At 41.8% G+C, this 24,051-nt stretch overlaps 1 protein-coding gene across 2 annotated transcripts in view; it reads left to right on the top strand.

Moving 5' to 3' along the window:
* Window positions 1-24,051, top strand: part of RESF1 (retroelement silencing factor 1) — a 60,790-nt gene that overhangs the window by 8,540 nt on the left and 28,199 nt on the right. For both annotated transcript variants that reach the window (XM_074902066.1, XM_074902067.1), the window contains exons 2-3: window positions 16,858-16,943; window positions 18,254-23,665. In XM_074902066.1, the coding sequence (XP_074758167.1) occupies window positions 18,295-23,665 (5,371 nt within the window). In that variant the 5' untranslated portion in view covers window positions 16,858-16,943; window positions 18,254-18,294. The remainder of the gene's footprint in view (window positions 1-16,857; window positions 16,944-18,253; window positions 23,666-24,051) is intronic.

Raw genomic sequence — 24,051 nt, 5'->3', positions numbered from 1 at the left:
ACTGCCTCAGTTACATGTGTTGCGTGGGAGATTTAGACCTCTTAAAGAACCACCACCAAAAGTAGCAGCAAAAGTGGTTTTATTGAAGTAAGGTGTTGTAAAAGTGAAGCTTAATAAAGTCTGATGGCAAGGTTTAATTATTATTTACTGTACAGAGGATATAATGATAATTCAAAAATACCAATACAAGATATCAATGCCCTATGATACAAGCTTATGCATGATGTCAATCATTTACCAAAGACCTGCAGTTGGTAAGGGGTCTCTCAAACTTGGAGTAACTTTGAGAGGTGTCCCAGCTCAAGGGGAGATCACCACCATGCATCCAGTTGCTTAGCAGGCAGAGCTCAGAAGATTACTTAGGCTTCCGTATTTATGGAATAAAGTGGTTGGCTCATAGTCAGATTAGGTGCAATGGGGAAGGTAAGCATGAGACTCCTTGTACTCACAGCTTCATTTGTTCCTTGATAAATTAGTCTTGGAAGAACTACCTGCTATTCATGTGTTAATCGCATGATTGGTGTTCTGGTTTCCCAACTCATACACATCAAAGCTCACCATGTCACCCTGTTCCTGTGTGGGTTTTCAAAGAAAATCTTGGAACTAGGGAAGTTCTTGACCTGGTCATGGCCTAGGCCTTTACTTCCTTGGAAACCTGAACCAAACTATCACTAGTTTGGTCAAGGAGTGGAGTGCATCCAGCACACTCTACCCTATGACTACAGTCAATCCATTGACTTATAGAGTGGTAGTACAGTTACCTTTTGCCTCTGTCATAAATATGTGGCGTATTGCAGATCAGTTCTGAGGATACAACTTGATGAGTTGCTTAGCATTACATTTAAAGCTAACTATATGCCATTGCACATACAGAATAGTTGATTGCATATGTTTTACATATTGGATTAACATAATTTGTTTCATTATTTGCCCAATTTTGATATACAGAATGATTATAAGTAATAAACACCATAAAGTCAAAACTAACAAAACTGCACCTGAATGTAATGTCAAATTCAGAGTGGTAGACAAGAAGTGAGGTATCAGTAGTTCAGTCTAGATACATTAGTTAGCAGTGTTAACTCTGCATGTTTTAAGGACCAGTTAGGATCCAAAAGTAGCTGTTGCATATGATTATTCCAAATTATGTAAGTGTTACCATAAATTCGGTCTCAACAGAACCCTCTATGACTTAGTTTGAAGTTTTACAAGGCAGCCATTCTGTATTGCAGCGCTGGATGCATGGGAGATCATTCCACTTAACATGCATGTTGAAAGACAAAGGCACACCTACTATATACAATAAAATAAATTAATATTCATGTATTTTCCAAGAAGTACACGCCTATTTCCAGAGAATCTAATGCATATGTTAATACATTGCGCAAGCTTGGGGAAGGGCTCTGAGGGGCTTCCATGGGGGTTTTCAGTGGTCTGTGGTGGTCCCTAGTGGTTGTTGAAGAGGTGTTTCTTAGTGTCCTTTCCATGAACTCTGAGTCTTTTCTCATATAAGGCTCATCACTCTGTCTGCAAAGTTTCTCAGCTTTTTTATCTTTGGCTTCCACAGGTATCTGCTGGTTTATTTACCCTCCACGGGTTGTACCCATCACAGTTACAAAAATTATATCCTTGGGTGCATTCTTGTCTGAAGCCCCTTACAGCAATTAGCACCAACTGCTTGCAGGCATCAGCTAGGAGGCATGATAAGGATCTGTTTGGAGGAGAGCTGTGAAGATGATCGGGGGTTGGAACGCCTCCCCTATGAGGACTGTCTGAGAGAGTTGGAGTTGTTCAGCCTAGAGAAGTCTCTGGGGAGACTTTATAGTGGCGTTCTAGTAGTTAAAGGGGGCTAGAGGAAAGATGGGGAGGGACAAGGGGTAATGGTTTTAAACCGATGAAGAGTAGATTTAGGTTACATTTAAGGAAGAAATTCTTTACTGTGAGGGTGGTGAGTCACTGGAAGAGGTTGCCCAGAGTAGCTGTGGATGACCCCTTCGTGTTCAAGGCCAGGCTGGATGGGGCTTTGAGAAACCTGGTCTAGTGGAAGGTGTCCCTGGCCATGGCAGGGGGGTTGGAACTAGATGATCTTTAAGGTCCCTTTCAACACAAACCATTCTATGATTCTCTGATTCATCTGGTGAATGATGAATCAAAAAACAGGAAAGAGAAAGAACCTGCCTAGAAATGAGAAAAAGGACCCAATGAGAGAGATAATGACCCTAGACCCAAATATTACTATTGGATCAGACTATGGTGTGAGGGCAGGAACTTTATAATTGCATGGGGATTTCAGTGTTTGGGGTCTCTCTGTGGATGCACCCAGTTTGAGCTGTCTAAATTTGTGTACCATAGAATAGATTACACTTTGTATTTTGAAGACCTAGTTGACTAAAACCTGGGCCTTGTCAGGACAAAAGTTTAAAGAGCCTAGGAGACTCTGATGTTTGCATTTGGAGGAGACAGTAGGTTGGGTAAAGAAAATAGATTGCAAGACACTTTCAGGAATATCTTTGGTACTGGTATACAAGATGATTCCTTTAAAAAGAACCCAAAGACTTTGCATTCTGGGCAGGACCCTAGCGTTTACCAGGAGGAATATAAAGTTCCTGGTGTTCTTTGAGGGCTGAAATTGAGGATCATATCTTGTGCATCAGATTTCCAAAAATGTCTGCTAGGAAAATGTCGTCAGTATACTGGTGATGGAAGACTTCAGGAGTGGGAGAAATTTCAGCTGGTGTTGATGCTAAGATACTGTGAGCAAGGGGAGGACTCTAGCAGTAACCTTGAGGTAAATGAATAAAGGTATAATGAATGCCATTCCAAAGTAAGCTTGGTTGTTCACATGGGTGGGACACTGGAAGAACCTGTCTTTAATGTCTAAATCTGCTATACTTAGGTAAGAAGAAAGGTAAATGGCATTGATTACTTTGGCAGTTATTGGGACTGCAGTATGAGTCAGAATTTCTGCCTTGATAGTAATTGGTCAGATGCCAAGACCCATTGGGTTTGTGTGCTGGCCAGATGAGGCTGTTAAAAGGGGATTGGGTGCAAGTGAATGCTCCTTGGTTTTCCAGTTCTGTGAGAAGGGATGTGTGAGTTTTGGGGCTTGCAAGTTCACATGGTGTTAACGGTATGGATCACCTGAGGTAGGGGAAGTGCTTCTTGGAGTACCCAAACTAGGGGCAGTTTGGTTCGGAAGTACCAGGCAAGTGTCCCTTCTTTGAGCATCATGGTATTTTGCTGATTAAGGATACTAATTAAATTTGGACACCAGAGTGAAAAGAGTAGGTGTATTTTACTGGTGATAACCAAATAATGTAATAGAGTAATACAGCAAACATGTTGTAAGAGAAGACAGAATAATGTACTTAAAGCAAACAAATAGGAAAATACAGGGTAATGCATCAAATCATTACTATGTGAGAGGAGAATAGTGATTAAGAAAGATATATCACAACTTGTGTATGTTACCATCATCCAGATCTGCAAATGCTGGGGAGCTCTGGTTACAGGGAGGATTTGGCAAGTGGGAAGTCTTATACAATGCGTCCATCCGTAGGTGAGGCATCCAAAGTTGCTGCAAGAGGATATGGGTTTATGTAGAATTGAATAAACAAGTCCACCTGACTATGATGTGGTAAACATCTGGCTTCACTCTCCAGTTAGATTCCCCTAAAGCCTGGCCAGGCCTCAAGGAGAAAGCCAAGGGAGTTTCCCTGTTTATCCAATTTTGACCACATTCCTTTCAAAACAAGGCCACACGTCTGGTCCCAAGGCTGGACAGCAGGCTCCATGGCTTTGTTATCTTGATAAACATGTTTTTATCACATTCATCTTCAGTAATGAGTATATGATATCTAAGTTACATCTTTCATTAATGAGCATACATATTTTGTTAATGATCACGTACTAAGTTAGCAGCTTTGGCTCGGGGCCTGTTGTTCAGGCCTCAGTACTTCAACACCTTAGCACTTTTTACATCAGCATAGGTGGTTTGTTATAACCTAGCATAATACTTTCTAGCACAGTGGTTATCAGTTATAAAATATACAGGATTCATCTATAGGTCAACTCTGGCTTGGGCTGGTTGTCCAAGCCTTAGCACTTCACATGGAAGGACTGGTATTTTGAGTAGTTCCATATGTGCAAGTGTTTTGCCAGTTGACGGGGTCAACAGAAAGGACACAAACACCAAGTTAAAAAGATAAGCTTATTTTACTTTAGTTTAAAACAGCAGAAAGAATAAGCAAGGTAATGCAACTAATCATTACTAAATAAAGTTAGCTATAGTGATTAAGATACATCACCAATTGCCCCAATGTTTTACCATCATCCATATATACGCTTCAGCTGGGGAGCCCCATCACACTTAAGGATCAGAGAACTGTTCCTGGCAATTGGGAAGTCCTACACAGTGCGTCCACTCGTAGGTGAGTCTCCATCTTCTCTGTGAGAGGGTCCTGCTTTTATCCAGTTTAACAAACAAATTATATGAAAAAAGACACGTAAACATCTGGTAGATTGGCTTGGCTTCACTCAAGCACGTCCGGGATCTGCCCAGGATCCCAGGGGCATCTGAGGAGTTTCTGTCTTCTAGGAAACAGCTGGTGTTGGGTCCAAAAATATATATTCTTTATCTATAGTTTTCAGAGGATATTACCATGTTTATATTTAATGCTGATATGATGCTGGTTGGGAGGTTCAGTCAGAAGTCAACTCTGGTTCGAGGCTTATGGTTCAGGCCTTTTTATGTCGCGAAGTAAAATAGCTAATGCCTCATAGGCCTTTGCAGGCCTTTCTAGGTAAATATATCTGCAGCGTTACCTAACGGCCTCACTGATTAAGAGCAAACCAATTATTGGAGTGAAATACTTGTAAAAGGATGTACTGTCTGGAGCTTATCTGAAGTAATCCATATGTTACCATCCTGCTTATCTAATACATAGCTGTAGTTCTGTGAAAACCAAGTAATATAACCTATATATAGTCTGTCACTGCCTGAGCTGGGCAGAGTTCACATCAGCCGAGGCTGTCACTCCACTGCTCTGTGTTGTACCCTGTAGCTACAGTAATAAACTGTTGCTCTTCAGACCTGTCTGGAATTGTGTTTTGGTTATTCCACAGTGGAGATTAGAACTTCCCAAAAACTGCAGATGCACAGTCTGTCTGTCTGTTAAGGAAGTTGCACTTGACTGCAACTTTGACTGGGAAGGTTTGAAGGGGCTCCTGTGAACCCATGGACTACTGCAGAAGGTGAGAGAAGTGGTCCCCTCCAGTGTGATCAACTGAAGGCAGAATTTTGAGTTCCCATGGGGACACACAAATGATGATACATTGATGATGCCATCTGTCTCTGGATGGGAAGTTCCTGTAAACTGCACCTTTTGTGCCACCTGAGAGGGATCAGTAGGTTTTGACCAGCTCCCCTGGGGTGCTAATTGTATGTCTGATAAGTCTGGGTAACCAAGGGCTTGGGGATTTTCTGGTTTCCAGCTGAAGAAGTCGTGGGAGGGGCATTATGGCCCTTGCTAAGGCTCTGGTGGGAAAAGATGTGGTATGGAGGGGTTGTTGGCAAAAGCCAGTAAAATAGATGTTCGGACTCTGCAGGCTGCCTGTTTGGGAATGCCTGGGGCCAAGCAAGCTGTCCATGCTTCAAGATGCTTTGGATCAGGGCCCTTTTGCACAGGTTTAGGGAGATTTTTAATAACACAAAGGCACTTGGTGGTAATTATAGCCGCATCTTCACAGTGGAGGGAGGATGACAGAATGAGCATAGCGGAAAGTAACTTCAGTAATGGTTGGGACCATGTGGTGCTGGGCACTGTGCCTGGAGAGCTAGTACCTGTTGATACTGAGGGGCTCTGAGTGGACCAGGACCCTCTTTGACTAGTAGGTGTTCCTGGGCCTCAGAGGGATGACAGCCTGATAGGGCCCTGTATCCTTGGCTACATCAAGAGAAGTGTGGCCAGCAGGTCAAGAGAGGTGATTCTTCCCCTCTGCTCTTCTGACACCCTACCTGGAGTCCTGTGTCCAGCTCTGGGGCCCCCAACATAGGAAGGACATGGACCTGCTCAAGTGGGTCGAGGGCTCAAGGGCCATGAAGATGATCACGGGCTGGAGTTACCTCCCTTATGAGGACAGACTGAGAGAGTTAGTGGTGTTCAGCCTATTGAAGAGAAGGCTTCAGGGGGATCTCATAGTGGCCTTCTAGTAGTTAAAGGGCACCTACAGGAATGATGGGGAGGGACTCTTTATCAGGGAGTGTAGTGATAGGACAAGGAGTAACAGTTTTAAACTGAGAGGGTAGATTTAGATTAGATCTAAGGAAGAAGTTCTTTACTGTGAGTGGTGAGACATTGGAAGAGGTTGCCCAGAGAAGTTGTGGATGCCTCCTCCCTGGCAGTGTTAAAGGCCAGGTTGGACAGGCTTTGAGCAACCTGATCTAGTAGAAGGTGTCCCTGCCCATGGCAGGGGAGTTGGAACTACATGATTTTTAAGGTCCCTTCCAACCTAAACCATTCTGTGATTCTCTGATTCATCTGGTGCAGGGACTACATCTAAATCATGATTGATAAGCAGCCTATCTGTGCTTCATCCCAAATTTGTGGGACTGGCCCAGAGAATAGTCAGGGGGTCTCAGTCATCTTGGAGCCTTTATCTTTGAACATATTCTAATGATGCCTGAAAGATAGAGTCTGTATTTTCTGCTGCAGTTTATAAGTGGATTCCAGACCCTAAAGGAGGGTCTGGACTTCTTTCTGAAATTCAGATGGTATTCCTCTGTCATGTGACATATTTGCAAGACAGGTTAAATAACCCACAGTAACAGATTTGCAAGAGCACTCACTTGTTTTGGCTGTGTCTGTGAAAGAGCACATAGTGACACAGTCACGATGCCTCCCTTGCTATTACTCAGTTTTAATAGTTGGTCTAATTCCTAAGCCCAGTCAGGCTTCAAGAAGGGAGGAATTTGACATATAATTGTCTGAAGTCAAATTGGTCAAATATTTCTGTCCCAGTTTTCTTGATCAGTATATAAAGCTTTATGTATTTTTGTTTCAGAAACTCCCTTTTAGGCAGCTTCCAGCTGTCTGTCAAGTTTTTCCCGGGCAGATACTGCCACCATGGTGACTTTGTGGCCTTCTCATTTCTCCACAGTCACCTGAAGGCTTCTAACACAGGCAGTGGCAAGAGTCTTATGTATCCCAGACCAAGTCTTCTGCTGGGCTTGGGATACTCCTTTCTGTAGGGAATCAACTTGAGTTTCATCTATATTTGAAGGGTGCTCAGTATTTCTAAGACTGTGAGCTAAGAGAAATAGGCAGGGTAACTTTCCCTTCGTGTTTTTGTCTTTCTGACTTTCTTTAATCATAGAAGGGAACAGATAGTTTCCCCCTGTAAAAGCATCTGGTACTCACAGGCAGGGTAAGGCCCTGAAACAGTTCAGGTACCTGCTGCAAGGCTGGGGCCAGCCATGAGGCCATGTACTTCATCCTTCTGTTGACTCTGCAGTGGAGGGGGCTTGAGGCAGCCTGGCTGAGTAAGATTCAGGATATGGTAACAAACACCAGACCAACAGCTCTAGGGATAAACAGTTTATCTCAAAATAACAGTAAAATAAATATCAATCGGTCATACACTTATCTGGGTCAAAATTACAGTAAATCCATAATTCACTAATACTGGGCTAAACTTAATCCAAAACTTAATATTGGGGTCTGCAAAGACTTTCATGAACATGGTTATCAGGCAGGCCATCAGGAAGCAGGGCAGGGCTTCTTCAGATGATCGACTCAACCAGCCAAAAATTTTCTGTTCAGGCTGTCCCACTTTTATTGTTGAGTCATGGAAGTGCTATCTGAACTTGCTGACCAGGCATCACATCCGACCACTGCTCCCTTCTGTGTTACTCTTCTCTTTGCTAGGAAATACCATGTAATAGATACAATACTAACCCACATTTCTACCCCTTCCTTAAGTGTCTCAGTGAGGGAAAATGTGCTCAATGTGTCCTGGCTGTCCAATGCCAGGACTGATGTCTATGCCACACACACCCCCCTAAGGGTGTCAGGTGCAGAGAAGAGTTTGATCATGGAGTCTTTCTGTCCATAGTTTCCTTCTGAAATGGAAATACTGTCGTCTTTTCAGAAATTGTGTGTCATAGTTTGAACTTGACTGGTAGCCAATTGCCATGCATGCACACACACACACCCCCTTGGTAAAATAGGGGAGGGACAAAAAGAGGCAATTCATAGGTTGTATCAAAAAAAAAAAATCACCAACCAGTTTAAAACAGTTTAGTAGTGATAACAGAACAACAGTAACAATAGGAAGTCCATATGGGAAATACTCAATGTGGTTACTCACCACCCAGTGACCGGTAAGCAGGCTACCCTCTGACAGTGATCCTGATAGAAAGATCCCGCTGCACCAACTGGAAGCCAAAATGAGAGAGAACCTGCCTCCTTTATATACTGAGTGTAAGGTCCCATGATATGGAATACTCCAATGGCCAATCTGGGCCTGGCCCTCTAGCTGTGCTCCCTGCCAGCTCAGGGAAAGGCTGAAACCAGGATATTGTTAAATCTCAAAGGACTGAAACTGAAAAAGTGTGGAAGGAGAGTTTGTAGGGCTAAAACTGGATGTGTGGAAGGGGAGTTTGTAGGGCTAAAACTGTGTGTTAACCCAGAGAATTGATCTGTCTCCTGCCTATGCTACAGAATTCTGGTGGGAAGATAGAAAAGTGATGCAACTAAGTGCATTGCAGGAATTTTTCGCCCTGTATATTTTGTGAGGTTTTGCAGCAAGGGTTAAGCAGGAAGTGTTGCCCAGCCTTACCTGAGGGGGAGTGGGCAGGAGTCTTTGGCAATAAAGGAAGTAAATGGGCTGGATGGGCAGTCAGGCTCAAGTGCTTCTGAATCAATGGGACCCCTCTTCCCTGGCAGCTCAGGGATCCCAGCACCTGTGATGGGCATGAGCTGGGGGTGCATCATGGTGCAGTTCTCCTTCCAGGCAATGTACCACAGTCTCCTTTGGGGACAAGTGCCTGAAGCGAGCTAGGAAGAGCTGTTAGCTGCTGATTTGAAGAGAAAATACAGGTTTGTACCTTGGTCATCTTCCCCTTACTTGGAATGATGGGTGAGGATACTTTACTTGGAATTGAGTGATACCTATTAGGTAGACTGTAAGGAATTTAGAGTAGAAGCAATGTAGTCCTCACTTGCAGGGTGGTGGCATAGTTACCTACTCAGTGAGTGCCTTGTCCCAGTATACCTTACTTTGTGCCTTGAATCTTATTCCTTCAAGGGGTCGATAGCAGCAGCAGGTCTGACCACGACACCATTTGAACTAATTTTCCCACACCAGTTTAATTTTTGCACTCTCTGACTGTATCTGTGTCTTAATCATGTACGTGAGCCCTACACGTAGGAGTAGTGCCTAGAGAGAGACTAGTTTTTAAAATGCTCTTGGACTGAGTGTTCAGGTTAACAGTTTAGATGAGTAAACTCAGAAAAGTTAAGTTGAAGATGCTTATTCTTAGTTTATATTCCTATTTTTTTAATATGTATATATAAATTTTTATGTGCAGTGATTTAAGAAAAAAAAAATGGGAGCTCAAACCACAGTTTTAACTTAAATTCCCACATGTAAGTGAAATGCATACCACCATTATCAGCAAAGCATGTTGGCTTGAATATGATGCCATGCAGTTATCTCCAGGCTCAAGTCAGATGGACAGCTAAAAACCCAGAGCAAGCTTAGGTCAGTCTGAGCCAAACAGACCAGGCTCAATGCCTACATGGAAATTAGTATGTTTATTAGTTAACTGTTACATTTAAACTGTCATCTTCCAAACTTGAGGTAGATGAACTACTTTTATTCACAGTGCTTTCTATGTCATGCACTGCTTCCTGAGTATTTATGTCCCTGATGAATGTATTTATATTTGTGTGCTCTGGGGAGATTGCTGTAGGACAGCCTCAGTGCTGTCTGCATTCACCACCAGCTTGCCCCAGGACAGTCATGTTGCTGGAGCACAGGGATCAATTTGTAGCAGCCTTCATCATGCTGAATTTCATCACGGTGTGCTGGGACAGTCAGTTGATTAGCACGGAAGTGGTTATGCCAGGGAAAAAGACGAGCCTTTAATTCAAGTATCTGTTATCTAAAACTAATAAAACAGTAGTTCTAAATAAAGCATATCAGCCATGAGCTTTACAGTTTGATGCTGTTTGCAGCCCTGTACTAGGTGTGGCTGGCATGGAATTAATTTTCTTCACATCAGCTGTGTGGTGCTGGGAACTCACCAGTATTTTGGTGATTTCTGAACGGTGCTTGCACAGTGTCAAGGCTGCCTCTGTTTCCCACTTGCCTGCCCAGCAAGTGGGGTGAACGTAGGCGTAAGGAACTGAGAGAAGTAATGCCTCAAACTTTCATTTACACAGAAAACCTCAAGCTGTGGTCTTTGGATTAGTCTAAAGAATGTCACCCAAGGAAGCTGCAGTGTATTGAAGGATGCACCCCCCACTCCCTTGCAGTTGCATTGACAAACTCCTTAGATAAGCCTCAAAGGGGGGAAATTGGACTGAGTGAAACCAAATGTTTCCCTTCAAGCACAAGTACCGCTAATCACTGGCTCTATGGTGTTAGCCCAATACTTTGTGGCTATACTGTGTGAGCCAGACACCATGCTTGCCTGGCTAATGACTGTACTTTCGCCACTGAAGTGATAATAAGAACTGATAAGAGGTGATAATTTCTGGGATGACTGATAGGAAGCATGAGGTCAGGAAAAAACTGTGGGAACAGGGGAAAAAACAAAGGTGGGCAGGGTGAGTATGACCGCCAACTCTAATGATGGTCCACCTTTTTCCTTGTCTCTCATGGTAATGAGTTTGTGGAATACCTGCCCTCCTCATCTAGTATGCTAACTAACTGATAAGATTAATTTAAAAGGGGACAGAGACTTTGCTATGTGGTGCACCCACCACCCAAGATTACAGGACCTGAGACAACACTGGATCTAGGGGTGGTGATCTGGATTTCTTTTGAGTCCCTCGTCTCCCTCCCCCATTGCTTATTATCCTTTTCCAAGTTTAAATTGTTTTCTGCTGCAAGTAAAGCATTTTAATCGGTCATTTGGTGTCGTTTCACCTTAATTTAACCCAAGGGGATCAGAGAACCCTTGTGACTTTTAGGGCTTTCAGTCCAGGTTATGACAGTAGGCAAGAGGCTGGGAAAGGGGCACAGCGAAAAGTGATATTCCATACAATATAACCTTATACTCACCAATAAAAACATGTGGAGGAGGAATCAGGGTTTGTCTTCCAAGGTGGCTGTTGTTCAGAGACTAGCTTGGCACTGGTCTGCTTGTGGGAGGTGGTAATTTCCTTTGTGTTGCTTGTTTCCACCCCTTGTCTCCCCTTTCCTTTACCTGTTAAACTCTCTTTATCTTGACCCTTGTGTTTTCTCACTTTTTGTCCTTCAGCTTTTTCCCCTGTCCTGCTTGGGCGTGAGTGAGTGCTTGCATGGGTGGTTGGCTGCTGCCTGAGGTCAACCTGCCACAAGCCCTGCTACAGTTACACTACAGGAATCAAACTCTCATGGATCTATCCTGAGAGGTAACTGGAGGGAGGCCAGCCCTATGTTGGCTGTCAGACTGATAAAAATGAGGTTTTGCTGATCACAGTTCAAATCAGGGTACAATGCTAACTTCTTCCTTATCAGTGGACCCAGATGAAGTAAACTTCAATGTTTTTAAAAAGCAGTGAGGTCTACTGGTGGCTGTTTCTCCAAAGGATCATCCACAGGGTTGGGTTTGTGCTTTTTGATTAGTAATTTATGTTACTAGTCTCCTGGTCCCAGTGTTACATGGGTCATCCGATCAAATACTCCTTATTTGTCATTATTCCTTTCATATTCTGTTGCTGGTTACTTCTTGGTGGTACTTTTGTGTTACTTATGTCACTAATCTCCAGATGAAAAGGGTTTACTTCCTTTGACTAATCATGCTTAAGGTCAGTCTGTTAGCAGCAACAAATATATAGTAGTGTTACCTAGCGGAAGATAGAGACCATGCCTATGCAAACATTACAGTGATAATTTTTTTTGATATCACGAACACTACGGTATACAACTGCAAAAAAAAAAATTGCACAAATACAGTAACATACAGTTATGGTAAACTAGTAGAGAACTATTCTATTCATGTAGTTTCTTCAAGGCTGAAGCAGGTTGTATAGGAACATGTAATTAACTAGCTATCACTCACCTATATCTTCAGAAGATGTTAGGCATCTACAGTTTCTGGAAGTACCCACTGCTTTGAAACACCCTTCTTTTATCTCAGAAAGTTCTAATCTCTCTCTGACATACATCCCTCTCACTCCACTTTGTGACCCAGTTGTATGGGTTACAAATGCAAGCCCTCTTCTTGCACACACCTTCTGTGGAAGATGGGGTTGCTCCAGCTTTGTGTGAACATTGACTTTTGTGGAATAATTACTGGAGGTGACTTAGAAATCAAACCCATATTAAAGGCACAGCATTGTTCACACCTTAAGGAAAGATATAGCATTGAAGAAGCTTCCAGGGTGGAGTGCAATTGGTATGCAAGGAATCTATTCCACAGTGGTTCCCTGGACTATGCTGCCTGCAAAATAACATGGAGGGTCCAGGCTCCGTGAATCATGGCAGAGATGGGAACTTCATGGTGCCATGGTACTGATAAGATGCATATTTGCCATGCAGGGCCGGTAGTCTGTCATTCTGACAAAATGCTGTCCTTTATGTGAACTTTGCTGTTTATAGTCTCATTATAATACCAAAACACACCTCCATCCCAAAGGCTACCCACCTCCAAAGTGTAACTATCCCTCACTGAGCTTGCACCCTGAATTTTTGTTAATCTCTACCTTTAAAAGTGAAGTGAGAGAGTCTTACACCAGTCATATTAATGGTATGTATGACTAGAATCACTCAAGCTCCACCCTGAAGATAAAAAATGGCATAAAAATGGCCTGAGAAAGAGGGAATGTTGGAGGATGATACCATTGTGAACAAGTCAGGGAAGATAACTGTCTCTTACTCCTGGGATTAGTTGACAGGCTGAAGCTTTCCCCACTCCGGGACACCTTTGGGTAGGATCAGAACTATCCTGAATGCTTGCTTGAAAAACTTGGAAATCTATATATAGAGTAATTTTTTAATTTCGCATGCTGTATTATTTATAATCTCAGTATTTGCATGTGCTTTTGCAGACAGTATATTTATCACTGGCAACCCATAAGAACGTGTACTTCTGTTGCTTTAGTAAGCTGCACTATTTGTTAAACTAGCCATAAAAGTTTCTCATTGGGCACCACCAAATCCTGTTAAGTCTGGCCATGTGAGTCCATGGAGCACGACTAAGCTGAAAGGGCAGTGTGCTGTTAGTGCATCTATAATCGTGATAATTCAGTAAGTTGAACGTGACTGGACTAATAGTGACAAACTGGATATCACTCAGAATCTAAGCCTAGCTGCCCCCAGCCATTCTGACATCTGAGGATAAGCTGGAACGCAAGAGGGTTTGTTTTCTGCCAGACTACTTTACCCTTTAATGTGACAACTGTTCCCTATAACCTGCTGATCCCCATGCTGATGAGAAGGCATCCCATGAGTTTGCGTGCACACAGCTGAGGGGTGGGTCCCTACTGCACCGTGCACTGTCAGTCCTCTAGCTGCATACAGGCTGGGCTTCTTACAGCATCAGATAGAGAGGATGCTCTGTTTGGCACAGGTAGAGGTTGTGATGTTGGCAGGATGACTTTGGGCAGTGTCACACAGGTCTTGACTACTGCTGTTTACACTCCAAAGTGTTTTCCTCTTGTTAAAAAATTCATGCTGCTTTTGTACTACTATTGAATCCTTTTTTGTTTTCAAAGTGTCTTTGAACTGCTCTGTTTATTGTTTAATTCAGGTGATGACTGTACTGCTCTTCAACACCATCAGCTAGTGGTTGATGACCATCTTACCTTTTGACTTGATCAGTTTTGGACAGATGCCATCCAGATAAACTAGTCTTCAGCACACACAACAGAATGCACACTTTATAATTTTACAATAGCTTTGTATTATTAACAAGTTAAGAACTATCATCTATATTAAGCTATACCATAACAACTTGTGGCCAAAAACTAGACTTGATAGGTTCCTAAAAATTACTGTACTAAAAGTGTTGAATCACTGGAGTTTCCTTTCCCCTGTCATTGTGCTATATTATGTCAGCCAGCCCTCCCTTATCTATAATTTACATGTATTATGATAATGCAAGTAGGCAAACTGAAGAAACTTATCATAAGGCTACATGTGCTGTGACTATGCAGTAATGTAGGATATAAGGCAGGGGACAGAAGTCATTCTTTGGAATTCCCTTCAGCTGGCTTGAGACCCCCTGCTGTTTACTGCCCTGATCATTGGACAGGTCACATTATCTTTCTTTAACCTGTCCTCCCTCCCTCTCTCTCTCCCACCCTCTTCTTTGACTTGTTAATTTTTATATCATTATGTATGTTTGATATGTATTGATTGCAATTATTAAAGGACATTGGATAAAGAAAGAGACTATTAAAAATTTGGTTTTGATTTCCTCTGTATGACTAGCCTAACTATTGGTGGTTAGTGAACCGTGCCGCTCTGAAGGAGGAAAGAATTATTGTCTCCCTGCTTGCATTTTCTTGGGAACAGGATATGACGGGAGAAACCCCAGAATAAGTTCTCCAAGCCTGTAATGGTCCACAAGATCCTTGTATTGGCCTTTAAAAGACTTACGGCATGGCAGCTCCAGTGACAGCTATCCTTGTGTGATGACATGTTCTGGAGAAGGATGTTTGCTTCTGTAAATGTTGATTATTCAGGTGGTGGGGATCTTTAATATTGTGATCCTCTGCTGTTGGTCTTAGCCCACGGCTGGTGAGCTGTCTTTTTATACCCATTAATTTTAGCAACTTGTTGCCTTCTCCATTTGCTTACTACATTTGAATTGGTTGTCTGTGTTCCCTGATGAATCATAGAAACTGATTGGCTAGTCTTCACATAGATGGCCCAAATTCTCCTCAGGTGTCTCTGTGAGGTGAATGTGAGGTGTTTCCACAGAGCAGTTCAGGGGCGTTATATAAAACAGAGACATGTCTAAAATTATCTGATAGAAAAGTCTAGGTGTAGGCATTTTAGTTGCATGATAGATTTGTTGAAGAGCTGTGCTGTTACTTCTGCATTCAGTGGGGATGTATCTTCATTCCCTTTCTATGCACTGTCAATGAAGAACTGGCAGTTGCCTATGTAGTAGTTAGTGATTTCTGAGGCTTGCAGTCAAGGTGAGAAAGTAGTATTTGAAGTGAAGTGGGTATGTATGAGAAATAGTCTTCTCTTTGTCTTTCGAAGCCTTGTACTGATACTGAACTTCTCAGTACTGATACTGAACTGTTCTTAAGACAAGTGCTTTCTGTCAAATACCACTTTCTAACGTGGTATTTCTTGTATTAAAGTTATAAAAAATTTTAAGGTTGTGATTGTGTGTGTGGTGGGGTTTTTTGGTAACGGGGGAGGGGGCTATAGTGGTGGCCCCCTGTGAGAAGCTTCTTGTAGTTCCCCTGGCTCCAAGTCAGACCTGCCTCTGGCCAATGCCAAGCCAATTAGTGATGGAGGCTGCGCCTCTTCAGTAACATATTTAAGGGGAACCTGGGAGGAGGAGTTGGAGTAGGGAGGAGATACTGTGAGGAAGACACCTCTACAAATACTAAGGTGAGTGGAAGAAAGGAGAAGGGGGGAGGTGCACTGGAGAAGAGATTCCCTTGCAGCCTGTGGTGAGAGGGCAGGGTGTGCCCCGTCACCCATGGAGGTCCACAGTGGAGCAGATGCCCACATGCAGTGCATGACCCCAGGCTGGAGCAGGTGGCTGCACCTGAAGAAGGCTGGGACTCTGTGGTAAGCCCTCACTGGTGTAGTTTGGGAGGATTGCAGTGTGTGGGAGGGAACCAAACTGGTGCAGTTCAGGAGGAGCTGCTTGCCCATGGGAAGGATTCATGTCAGAGAAAGTTCATGGAGGACTGTCTCCCATGAGAGGGACCCTGTGCTGGAGCAGGGGAACAGGGCATGGAGTCCTCCCCCTAAGGAGGAAGGAACAACAGAGACAATGGGTGATGAGCTGACTGCAGCCCCCATTCCCTGCCCCCCTGTGCTGGTGGAGGAGAGGAGGTAGAGAAATTGGGAGCAAAGCTGAGCCCTGGAAGAGGAGAGGGGTGGGGGAAGGTGTTTTTAAGGTGTAGTTGTACTTCTCACTGTCCTACTCTGTTCACTGTCATTGGTGGTGGCATTTGAATTAAATTGGTGTTCTTTTTTTTCCCCCCCCTAATGAGTCTGTCTTTTGCCCATGACCATAATGGGTGAGTCATCCCTTCCTGTCCTTACCTTGATTCCTGAGGCTTTTATTATATTTTTGCCTTCCCATTCCTGAGGGGGAAGGAGTGAGCAAGCAGCTGCATGGTGCTCGGTTGCCCTCTGAGCTCAAACCACAAGTGATCACAGTTGCAAACTTAGTTTTCTTAATCCAGCTAATAATGATGGTAAACTAAGATTGTACTCATTTTTATGGTCTTGACAGTGACAAGAATTGGATTTTACTCTTGGCTTAGTTGTGTGTTGCATGTAGTCAAAGTTTTTCCACTGTTTAGCAAAGATTTTACAATTACTGCTAGTTGGCATCTTAGTCTTGTTTACATATCTCAATCACGTTTCTGAAACATATAAATGTCTTAAATTTCTTCAGCAGTTATCAAATTCATAGACATGATTATTTTATCCCCCATTATTTTTCAGGAAATACCCAGCATAACATTAGCAGTCTGAAATCTGTAGCTTGGATGCAAAAAGCCTGTTTTCTCATCTAAGATTCCTGCATCACTGTAAGTATTGCCTTAATACTGTTGATGTTTTTTACAAATTTCATGTGTGACTTTGTTTTCCTATTTTCTTTTCTTATTTGTGTCCTTTGAGAGCAGAGAAAGTAAAAGAGAGAGGGAAGGAAGAGAGAGCTATCTTTGAATCTTGATAATAACACCTGGAAAATTATTACTTTGTGGCTCTTACAGGCTAGATCTGAGTGATGCTTCTAATTCCTAAGTTTGAAATCAGGAGAATCTTCAAAATCTAGAAGAGCCCATGAAAGAAAGTAATCTTGGGAGAAATGACCTGAAATATTTTCTTGATAAACTGTCAAGCTGTTTGTTCTGACCTAGGTGGTCTTGCTGAGAGGAACTTACCAAGATGCAAACAACATTCATGCTTGTAGGTTGTCATGAGTTTTTTGTTCTTTTTTCATTTTTGAAGACTGAAACTGTGTGTGGCTTTGAAGATGTTGTCTCTAACTTTCAGAAGTAACATGCTCACCGAGTTGGCCTTGTTGGTAATCAGTGTAAACTGTGGAATATAACTCATTCAGAGTTAGAGATTTGTGACTGTCGTCACCTGGAGGTATACTTACTGCAGTAGCAGAGGTCATCTCCATGCTTCATGCTGTCAGCCAGCTGAGTTAACGCTACCAAAAAGAATTAGGAGTGGTTTGCTTGTAGCTATATGTGCTGTTAACTAGTGTCACAGATTTGTGTTTCTCAAAAGTTAGTAACTGCCCACAGTATCAGGGAAGAGCGAATGACATGTGAAATAAAAACAAGTGGTCCACATTACTATGAGAGATTTTTACCGAACCCAAATTCATTTTCTCCTTTCTTTTGTTGTATTTGAAGGTATCATTGAAGTTGAGTCTTCTTGTCTGAAAACTCTGACCTGTATTATATTCTGTAGGTGCTTCTCATGCTCAGCTCTTAAGCATTGCTTATTGTATCATGTTATACAAATGCACTGGATTTTTTCCATTGTTTTGGGATGAGAAGGTACATATAGCAACCTATTGTTAAATTAAAAAACCAAATAATAATAGAATTAGAAGAATAATGTGAGGGTTTTGTTATTCATTAGACAGTCAATAGAATTGTTAGTTGCTGCTCTTTTTGTACCTTAGTAGTTTATGAAACTTAACATTGACAACATTGATGTCCATGGGATGTACCAATGGAGTTGCTCTTCTACCCAGCAATTTATATTCAGTGGTTCTGTTTATAATGTCTTCTAAATCACTTCTTGGAAAGTGAAAAACATTTTGATCAAAAGATTAAGATTTGGGTGTTGGTTTGTTTCTTTTTTTTTTTTTTTTTAGCATTTTGGGTTTTTGACTGAAGAAAAAGGAGTCAAGAAAAGATGGACTGGAATGTAAGACCATTCCAGAATGCTGACACAAAGAACAATGCACAAAGTGAAGAAGCGTGTTACTCTCAGTTGCTTTCTAATACACATGATTTTCCTCAGACAAATGCCTATTCCTCAAAAAATGCATGCACTTATGCTGGAAGTAACCAAATGGTGTATGTGCCAACTAGCAGTGTTGCCTTCCCTCATGTAAATGCTGAAGGATTCAAAACTTCAGATCAGGCCTTACCAGGAGCATCCGTAGCTGATAATGATTTTTTTATCTCGAAATACGCAGTTGATCGACGTCCACCATCCTGTGTACCAGTAGCTCCAAAACCTCCCAATCAGCCATCACGTTTGCGGGCAGAGATGACTCAGGCTTCTTGGACAAACTCTAATGCCTACAATTATTCCCTTAGAAGATTACCTCCCCTGTCTTCTCAAATGAACACTGGAAATAATATGAGGAATGTACTTCAGGAACCTCAGTATGTCATCCCAAATGGTTACACTGCACAGCCACAAACACCGCATCATAATTCTGGGAGAACTACAATGTTATATCAAAGCAACATTTATTCCCAGAATAATTCTATGTCTCTTGGTACACCTGAGCAACATGTCCAAAACCAAATATATCATACCAACACTCAGTTTAAACTTTTCCACGCACTGAATCAAAATACTGAATCAAATGTCCAGCTCCTACAATATCGACCAAATCAGATGGGATCAGAAACTCGTAGTGGATGCTTTGCACCATCTTTGTTGCCTGCCAACTGTGATTCAAGAGCTGCAGCACAGTCTTCAATAGGTGTACCACAGACAGTTCAAAACGTGCCTAATGGACACACCCTTAGTCAACAGAGGAGCCCATCTGATCCAAAAAATGCTTCTGGTTTTAACAGTGTTCAGCAACACCATCAGAAATGGCAATCTGGAGAAGTCAGTCAGTCAGTTCGGAATGTCTGTAATTCAAGTGGAAATGTGACAGCAAATCAGCCTTTTAATCAAATGTCTGTGCCATCCCCTGACATTTCCAAACAGCTATATGATGTTGTGCAAGAAATGGAAACTGTTTCTTCAGTGGCTGCTTCAAAGCCACTGAATGATCCTGCTTCAGTTCAGGAAAGCCAGACTAATAGTTTGATGAATAGGCCTGTTAATTCTCAAATTCCTACAGCAGCAGCAGGTGGACAACCACTTACAAAGGACAGATTAGCTTGGGAAGCTCAAAAGCTGCTCGCTATTAAAAAAAAATGTGTCCTGCTTGAAAGGTTGCATCATTATAGAAGAAAACTCTTAGCAGCTTCAGAACATGACAAAAGTACTCCCCCACTTCCTCCAAATTGTCAAGCTACTCTTGCTAATTGTCTTCCAGGGGTGCCCAACCAAAATGTACCACCTTCCCCATCTGAAACAACGAGGACAGAGTGTCCAGTACTTAACTCTTCACCTGAAGAAAGAAATGACAAAAACGTAGCCAGTGCTGATAACAGAGGAGTAGAGGTGACTCAAAGCAACCCTCAGGTGGAGCAGGGAAGCCTTTCATCAAGCTCTGCTCCTGTTGCCTCTCAGAGCAACCTCCCAGCTCAATTAAATAATCCCAAGATCGCTCCTGTTGTGGAACAAAGGGATGTATATGCTGCGGCCTCTTCTCAAACAACTGCAACATCCTTGAACAATGCTTCATGTTTGAGTCAAGTGGATAGCTCTACCAGAATTGTATCAAAAAATATGCAGACTTACCCTGAGAACTCATCATTTTTACGGTTTGTATTGAGCAGCACAAATATATTGAAAGAGAAGACCGCTGGTGCTACTGCTGATAAAATACTGACTAGTCTCTTACGTAGTGAAAAAACACTGATGGATACATCTGTCTCAGGTGAAAGCTTACTAAAAGACACTAGTGAGAAGAACGCAGAAAATTTGAAAGGTGAGCAGGCATGTATGGTTCACAGAAACTCTCCTGTATCAGAAAAAAATGAATCTAGTGAAGCTAAATTGCAGACTGATGTACCTCAGAAAAAAATGCCATTTACTGAAAATACATCTTTTAAACAGAGCAATTGTAGTTACTCTGTGGAAGAGCTAACTGCATGCCTTGGCTTGTGGAGAAAGCATCCATCGGAATCTGTAAGTGTGCAAAATAGCCAGGCAAATGAAAGCCCCACAGCGAATCAGATTTCACCTTGCAGCCAAACCACAAAAAATAGAGAACAGAATAATGTTCTGGTTAGTACAGATGAAGCAGTTTTGCCTGTAACTGCTTCTGTAGCACAAAAACTTGATACATTGGCTTGCAATTTGATAAAAAGTTTTGAACTCCAAGTTGCAGTTGTCTCTCCTTTAGTACTTTCTGAACAGAGAACACAGAGTGAGCAGGCAGACAAATGTCCAACATCTGTAGGTAAAAACTCTCCAGTGATTGACTCGGGAAACACATGTAGCTTGCAAGAAGAGGGGAAAAATGGTTTAAGTGTGGTAAATACTTACAAAGGAACAATGGAAACTGTTCATTTGTCACCCAGTGATTGTGTTCTGGTACAAAAAGTGGACTCACATTTGCAACAGACCAGATCAGGTGATGGAAATGGAATAGTGAAAAACAATGTGAGTGCAAATGGTTCATGTGACAAAAAACAAAGGAAAGTTAGTCAATCTGCACAAGGTACCAAAGAAAATCTGCAGCTTGGATTAGAAAACAAGCCTTCTGTTCCTGAATTGGGCCTAAATTCTTCTAGTCAAATCTTTCAAGAAGGTATAAGAAACCATAAAGACAAGCAAGCTGTGTTAGAGACAGGAGATACATCCACAGCTGTGTTGGAAGAACAGATGTTTTGTATTTCTAGTGTATGTTCTCTTGTTGAAGGTGATACATCTTATAATCCACAAATAGCAAGTATCTTCAGGTCAGTCCCTGAGACACATGCATTAAATGGTACCTCATCAGAAGGAAATGCATCTGACTCAAGGCAGAAGGAACAACATCTGGATTTGCATAATAATGAGCTGAGCAATAACACTCCCCAAAGAGAGAACCTGCTGCATAAGATCGAAGAATCATCAAGCTCCATGAGTAAAGCAGGTAAGATTTGGGATGGTGTCACAACTAGTCATTTGGAGAAAGAAAGCAGTGGTAGTTCTGTTAAAACAATTTCTACCTCAGAACAAAAAATGTCATTCAGTGCATCTTTTGAGCAACTTGAAAATAACTTGGAAATTGTTGCTAGTATGAATGAGCAGTTGGCTCAAAATTCATCAGAGTTCTCAATCAGTGTAACTGAAACAAATGCATTCACTGTTCCAAGAGACAGCAGTAAACAAAACCTCATGTCCAGTAAAAATAGCCAAGAAAAAGAGATTAATCTTTTAGGATTGGAACCTATTAAATGTCTAAGCAATCAGCTGTCTGAATTAGTGAAAGAGTTTCCATATGGCATTGAAGGTGCTGATATGCTAACAAAAGAACCAGTACAAAACAATTCAGTGGCTGAGCAGAGGGAAAATCAACCTCAGAAAGAGACTCAAATTTGTGGCAAGAATTCTCATTTGAAGGACCCAGTAGATCAGATGAAAATGGCAGTGTTAAGCTCTGATCAGATGCAAGAACTGTTTCCTGAACATAGCCGGTATTCATCTAGTGACAGCAAGAGAGTAGTGGATCAAGAGCCAGGAAAGACTTCAAGTTCAGCTGAGGGGAACCTTGAAGGCAGTATTCAGCTCAGTCAGAGTCTATGTGAGAAGAAAAGAACAACACAAAAAACCTCCAAGCCCAGAAAAAAAAAAGTAAATAATTGTCTGTCTCTAACACACGAAATGCCACAGTGCCCCGATGGTTTTGCAACATCTGATTCAGAGAAAAATGATAATCAACTTGCAAAAAATGAGAATACTAGCTCTGCAGAGACACAAGAAAACAGCAGTAAGTCTGATGCCATAACGAAGAGCTGTGCAGTGGGAAACCTGCCAATTTCTGAAAAAATCCAAAACAGTGTTAGTAAAAATAAAGAAGATACTTGCACATACATGTCTGTAACAAACGAAAAAGCTAGGTTAAAGGTGAATAATGAATACAAAGTGCTTACAACACAACAGGAAAAAATGGGACCACTTAATTCCTCTGAAAACCAGGATATTGACAAATCTAAAAGGAACAGCCAGAAGGAAGAGCTGCAAATCGACAGAGGAACCCAGCTGTTAGGCAGAGAATTTCATTCTGCCAAAAAAGAACATCAGGCCCACTCAGAAGAGTTGTCAGAGGAACCTGGTCATACAGGTGCAGACAACATGACAAAGTCATCCAAAAAGAGAGTTTTCAAAGAGGGCCCCCTTTCAAAAGATAAAACCAAACCAGGTTTGGCCATGAAATCCAGAACAGATGTTCACAAATTTACCAAGTCAGGAACTGTTGAAATTAATCATGCTGAAGTCAATCAAGGACAAAAAAATAAAACCCATGAAGAGAACTCAGCTGAAGAACAAGACTGGAGGAAACAAAAGGAGTTACTTGGGCAAGATGTAGGAATTAACATAAAAGATAAAGCCCAATTATCAGTGGAAACAAAAGATAAAAAGCTAAAGAGTTATTGTGCTGATGCTGTAAAGTTCCCAAATTTTGGCACTGTAGACTTAAAGTCAAGAAACTCCAAATATTCTCAGCATAAATCTATGAAAGCTCATCCTTCACAGGAGCAGTCATACAAACGAAAGAGGAGGGAAAATATGATCGGGAAGAGAGATCTTAAGAAAACAAAGGTGGAAGAGGAAAGATTGAAACAATCTGAAGAAAAGAATTCCAAGCAGCTTTCACATAATTGCATGATAAATACTGACAGAGGTAAAAAATTGAATGGAGAAAATAGCTGGAAACCGAAGAGTTCATTAGCAGATCACTCTGTGCTTAAACTACAGAGAAGAAGGGCTCGATCTTCTAACATCTCTAAAAACTACTTTTCTAACAAAGAGAGACGTCTCGATGGTCAACACAAAGACAAGTGCTCTGAGAAAATGTTTCCTGATAAAAACCTGCTATACTTAAATAGAAGAAATAACAGATTAAAATTGCATATTCAAAAGGAACCGAAAAAACACTACCTGAACAGAGTTGCATTTAAGCGTACGACACAGGAACGCATATATCTGACAAAATTAGAGACATCACCTGTCAGACCCATCTGGCATATGAAGTACACAGCATCACAAAGCAGCCCAGATGTGAAAAGAGATGCTCCTGTCTCAGAATCTGAGAAATCATGCAAACTGGAAGTACTTGAATTTAAGCTGTGTCCAGAGATACTGTTCAGAAATCCAGCCACTGATGAAGAAAGCTTACGTGCAAAGAATTCCCTGGAAAGAGAGAAAGTCATTGTGGCAGGTATGATGCTATCTTGATTATTAATTTGTAAGTAAATTAATTTGCAAGTAAAAAGTATGTACTTTTTAAATTCACGTTACACACAACTACTGACAGTGAAAAGATGGGACTCTAGAAGCTGAAGGCTGAACTAGCTTAGTTAGCTTTCTGACAGATTGTAGCTGTGTGTTAAACTGAAAAAGAACATGAGACTTCGCCTTCAATTTAATGTTTTATTCTTTTTCCTTAAGTTTTACAGAATAAAGTTAGAGTAGTTTAGAGCATGGCAGTTTCAAGTAACTTTGCAAGAAGTCTTTCTAACCTACCTGTAGAAGATAGCTTGGCTTGTTCATAAGAGAGCAGATTCCCTTGATGTAGTTAGCAAAGGTGATCTGATTTGTATTCAG

This window comes from Athene noctua, chromosome 3, assembly GCF_965140245.1.
Source record: "Athene noctua chromosome 3, bAthNoc1.hap1.1, whole genome shotgun sequence".
Lineage (NCBI taxonomy): Eukaryota > Metazoa > Chordata > Aves > Strigiformes > Strigidae > Athene > Athene noctua.
This window is presented reverse-complemented; position numbering and strand designations above follow the sequence as displayed.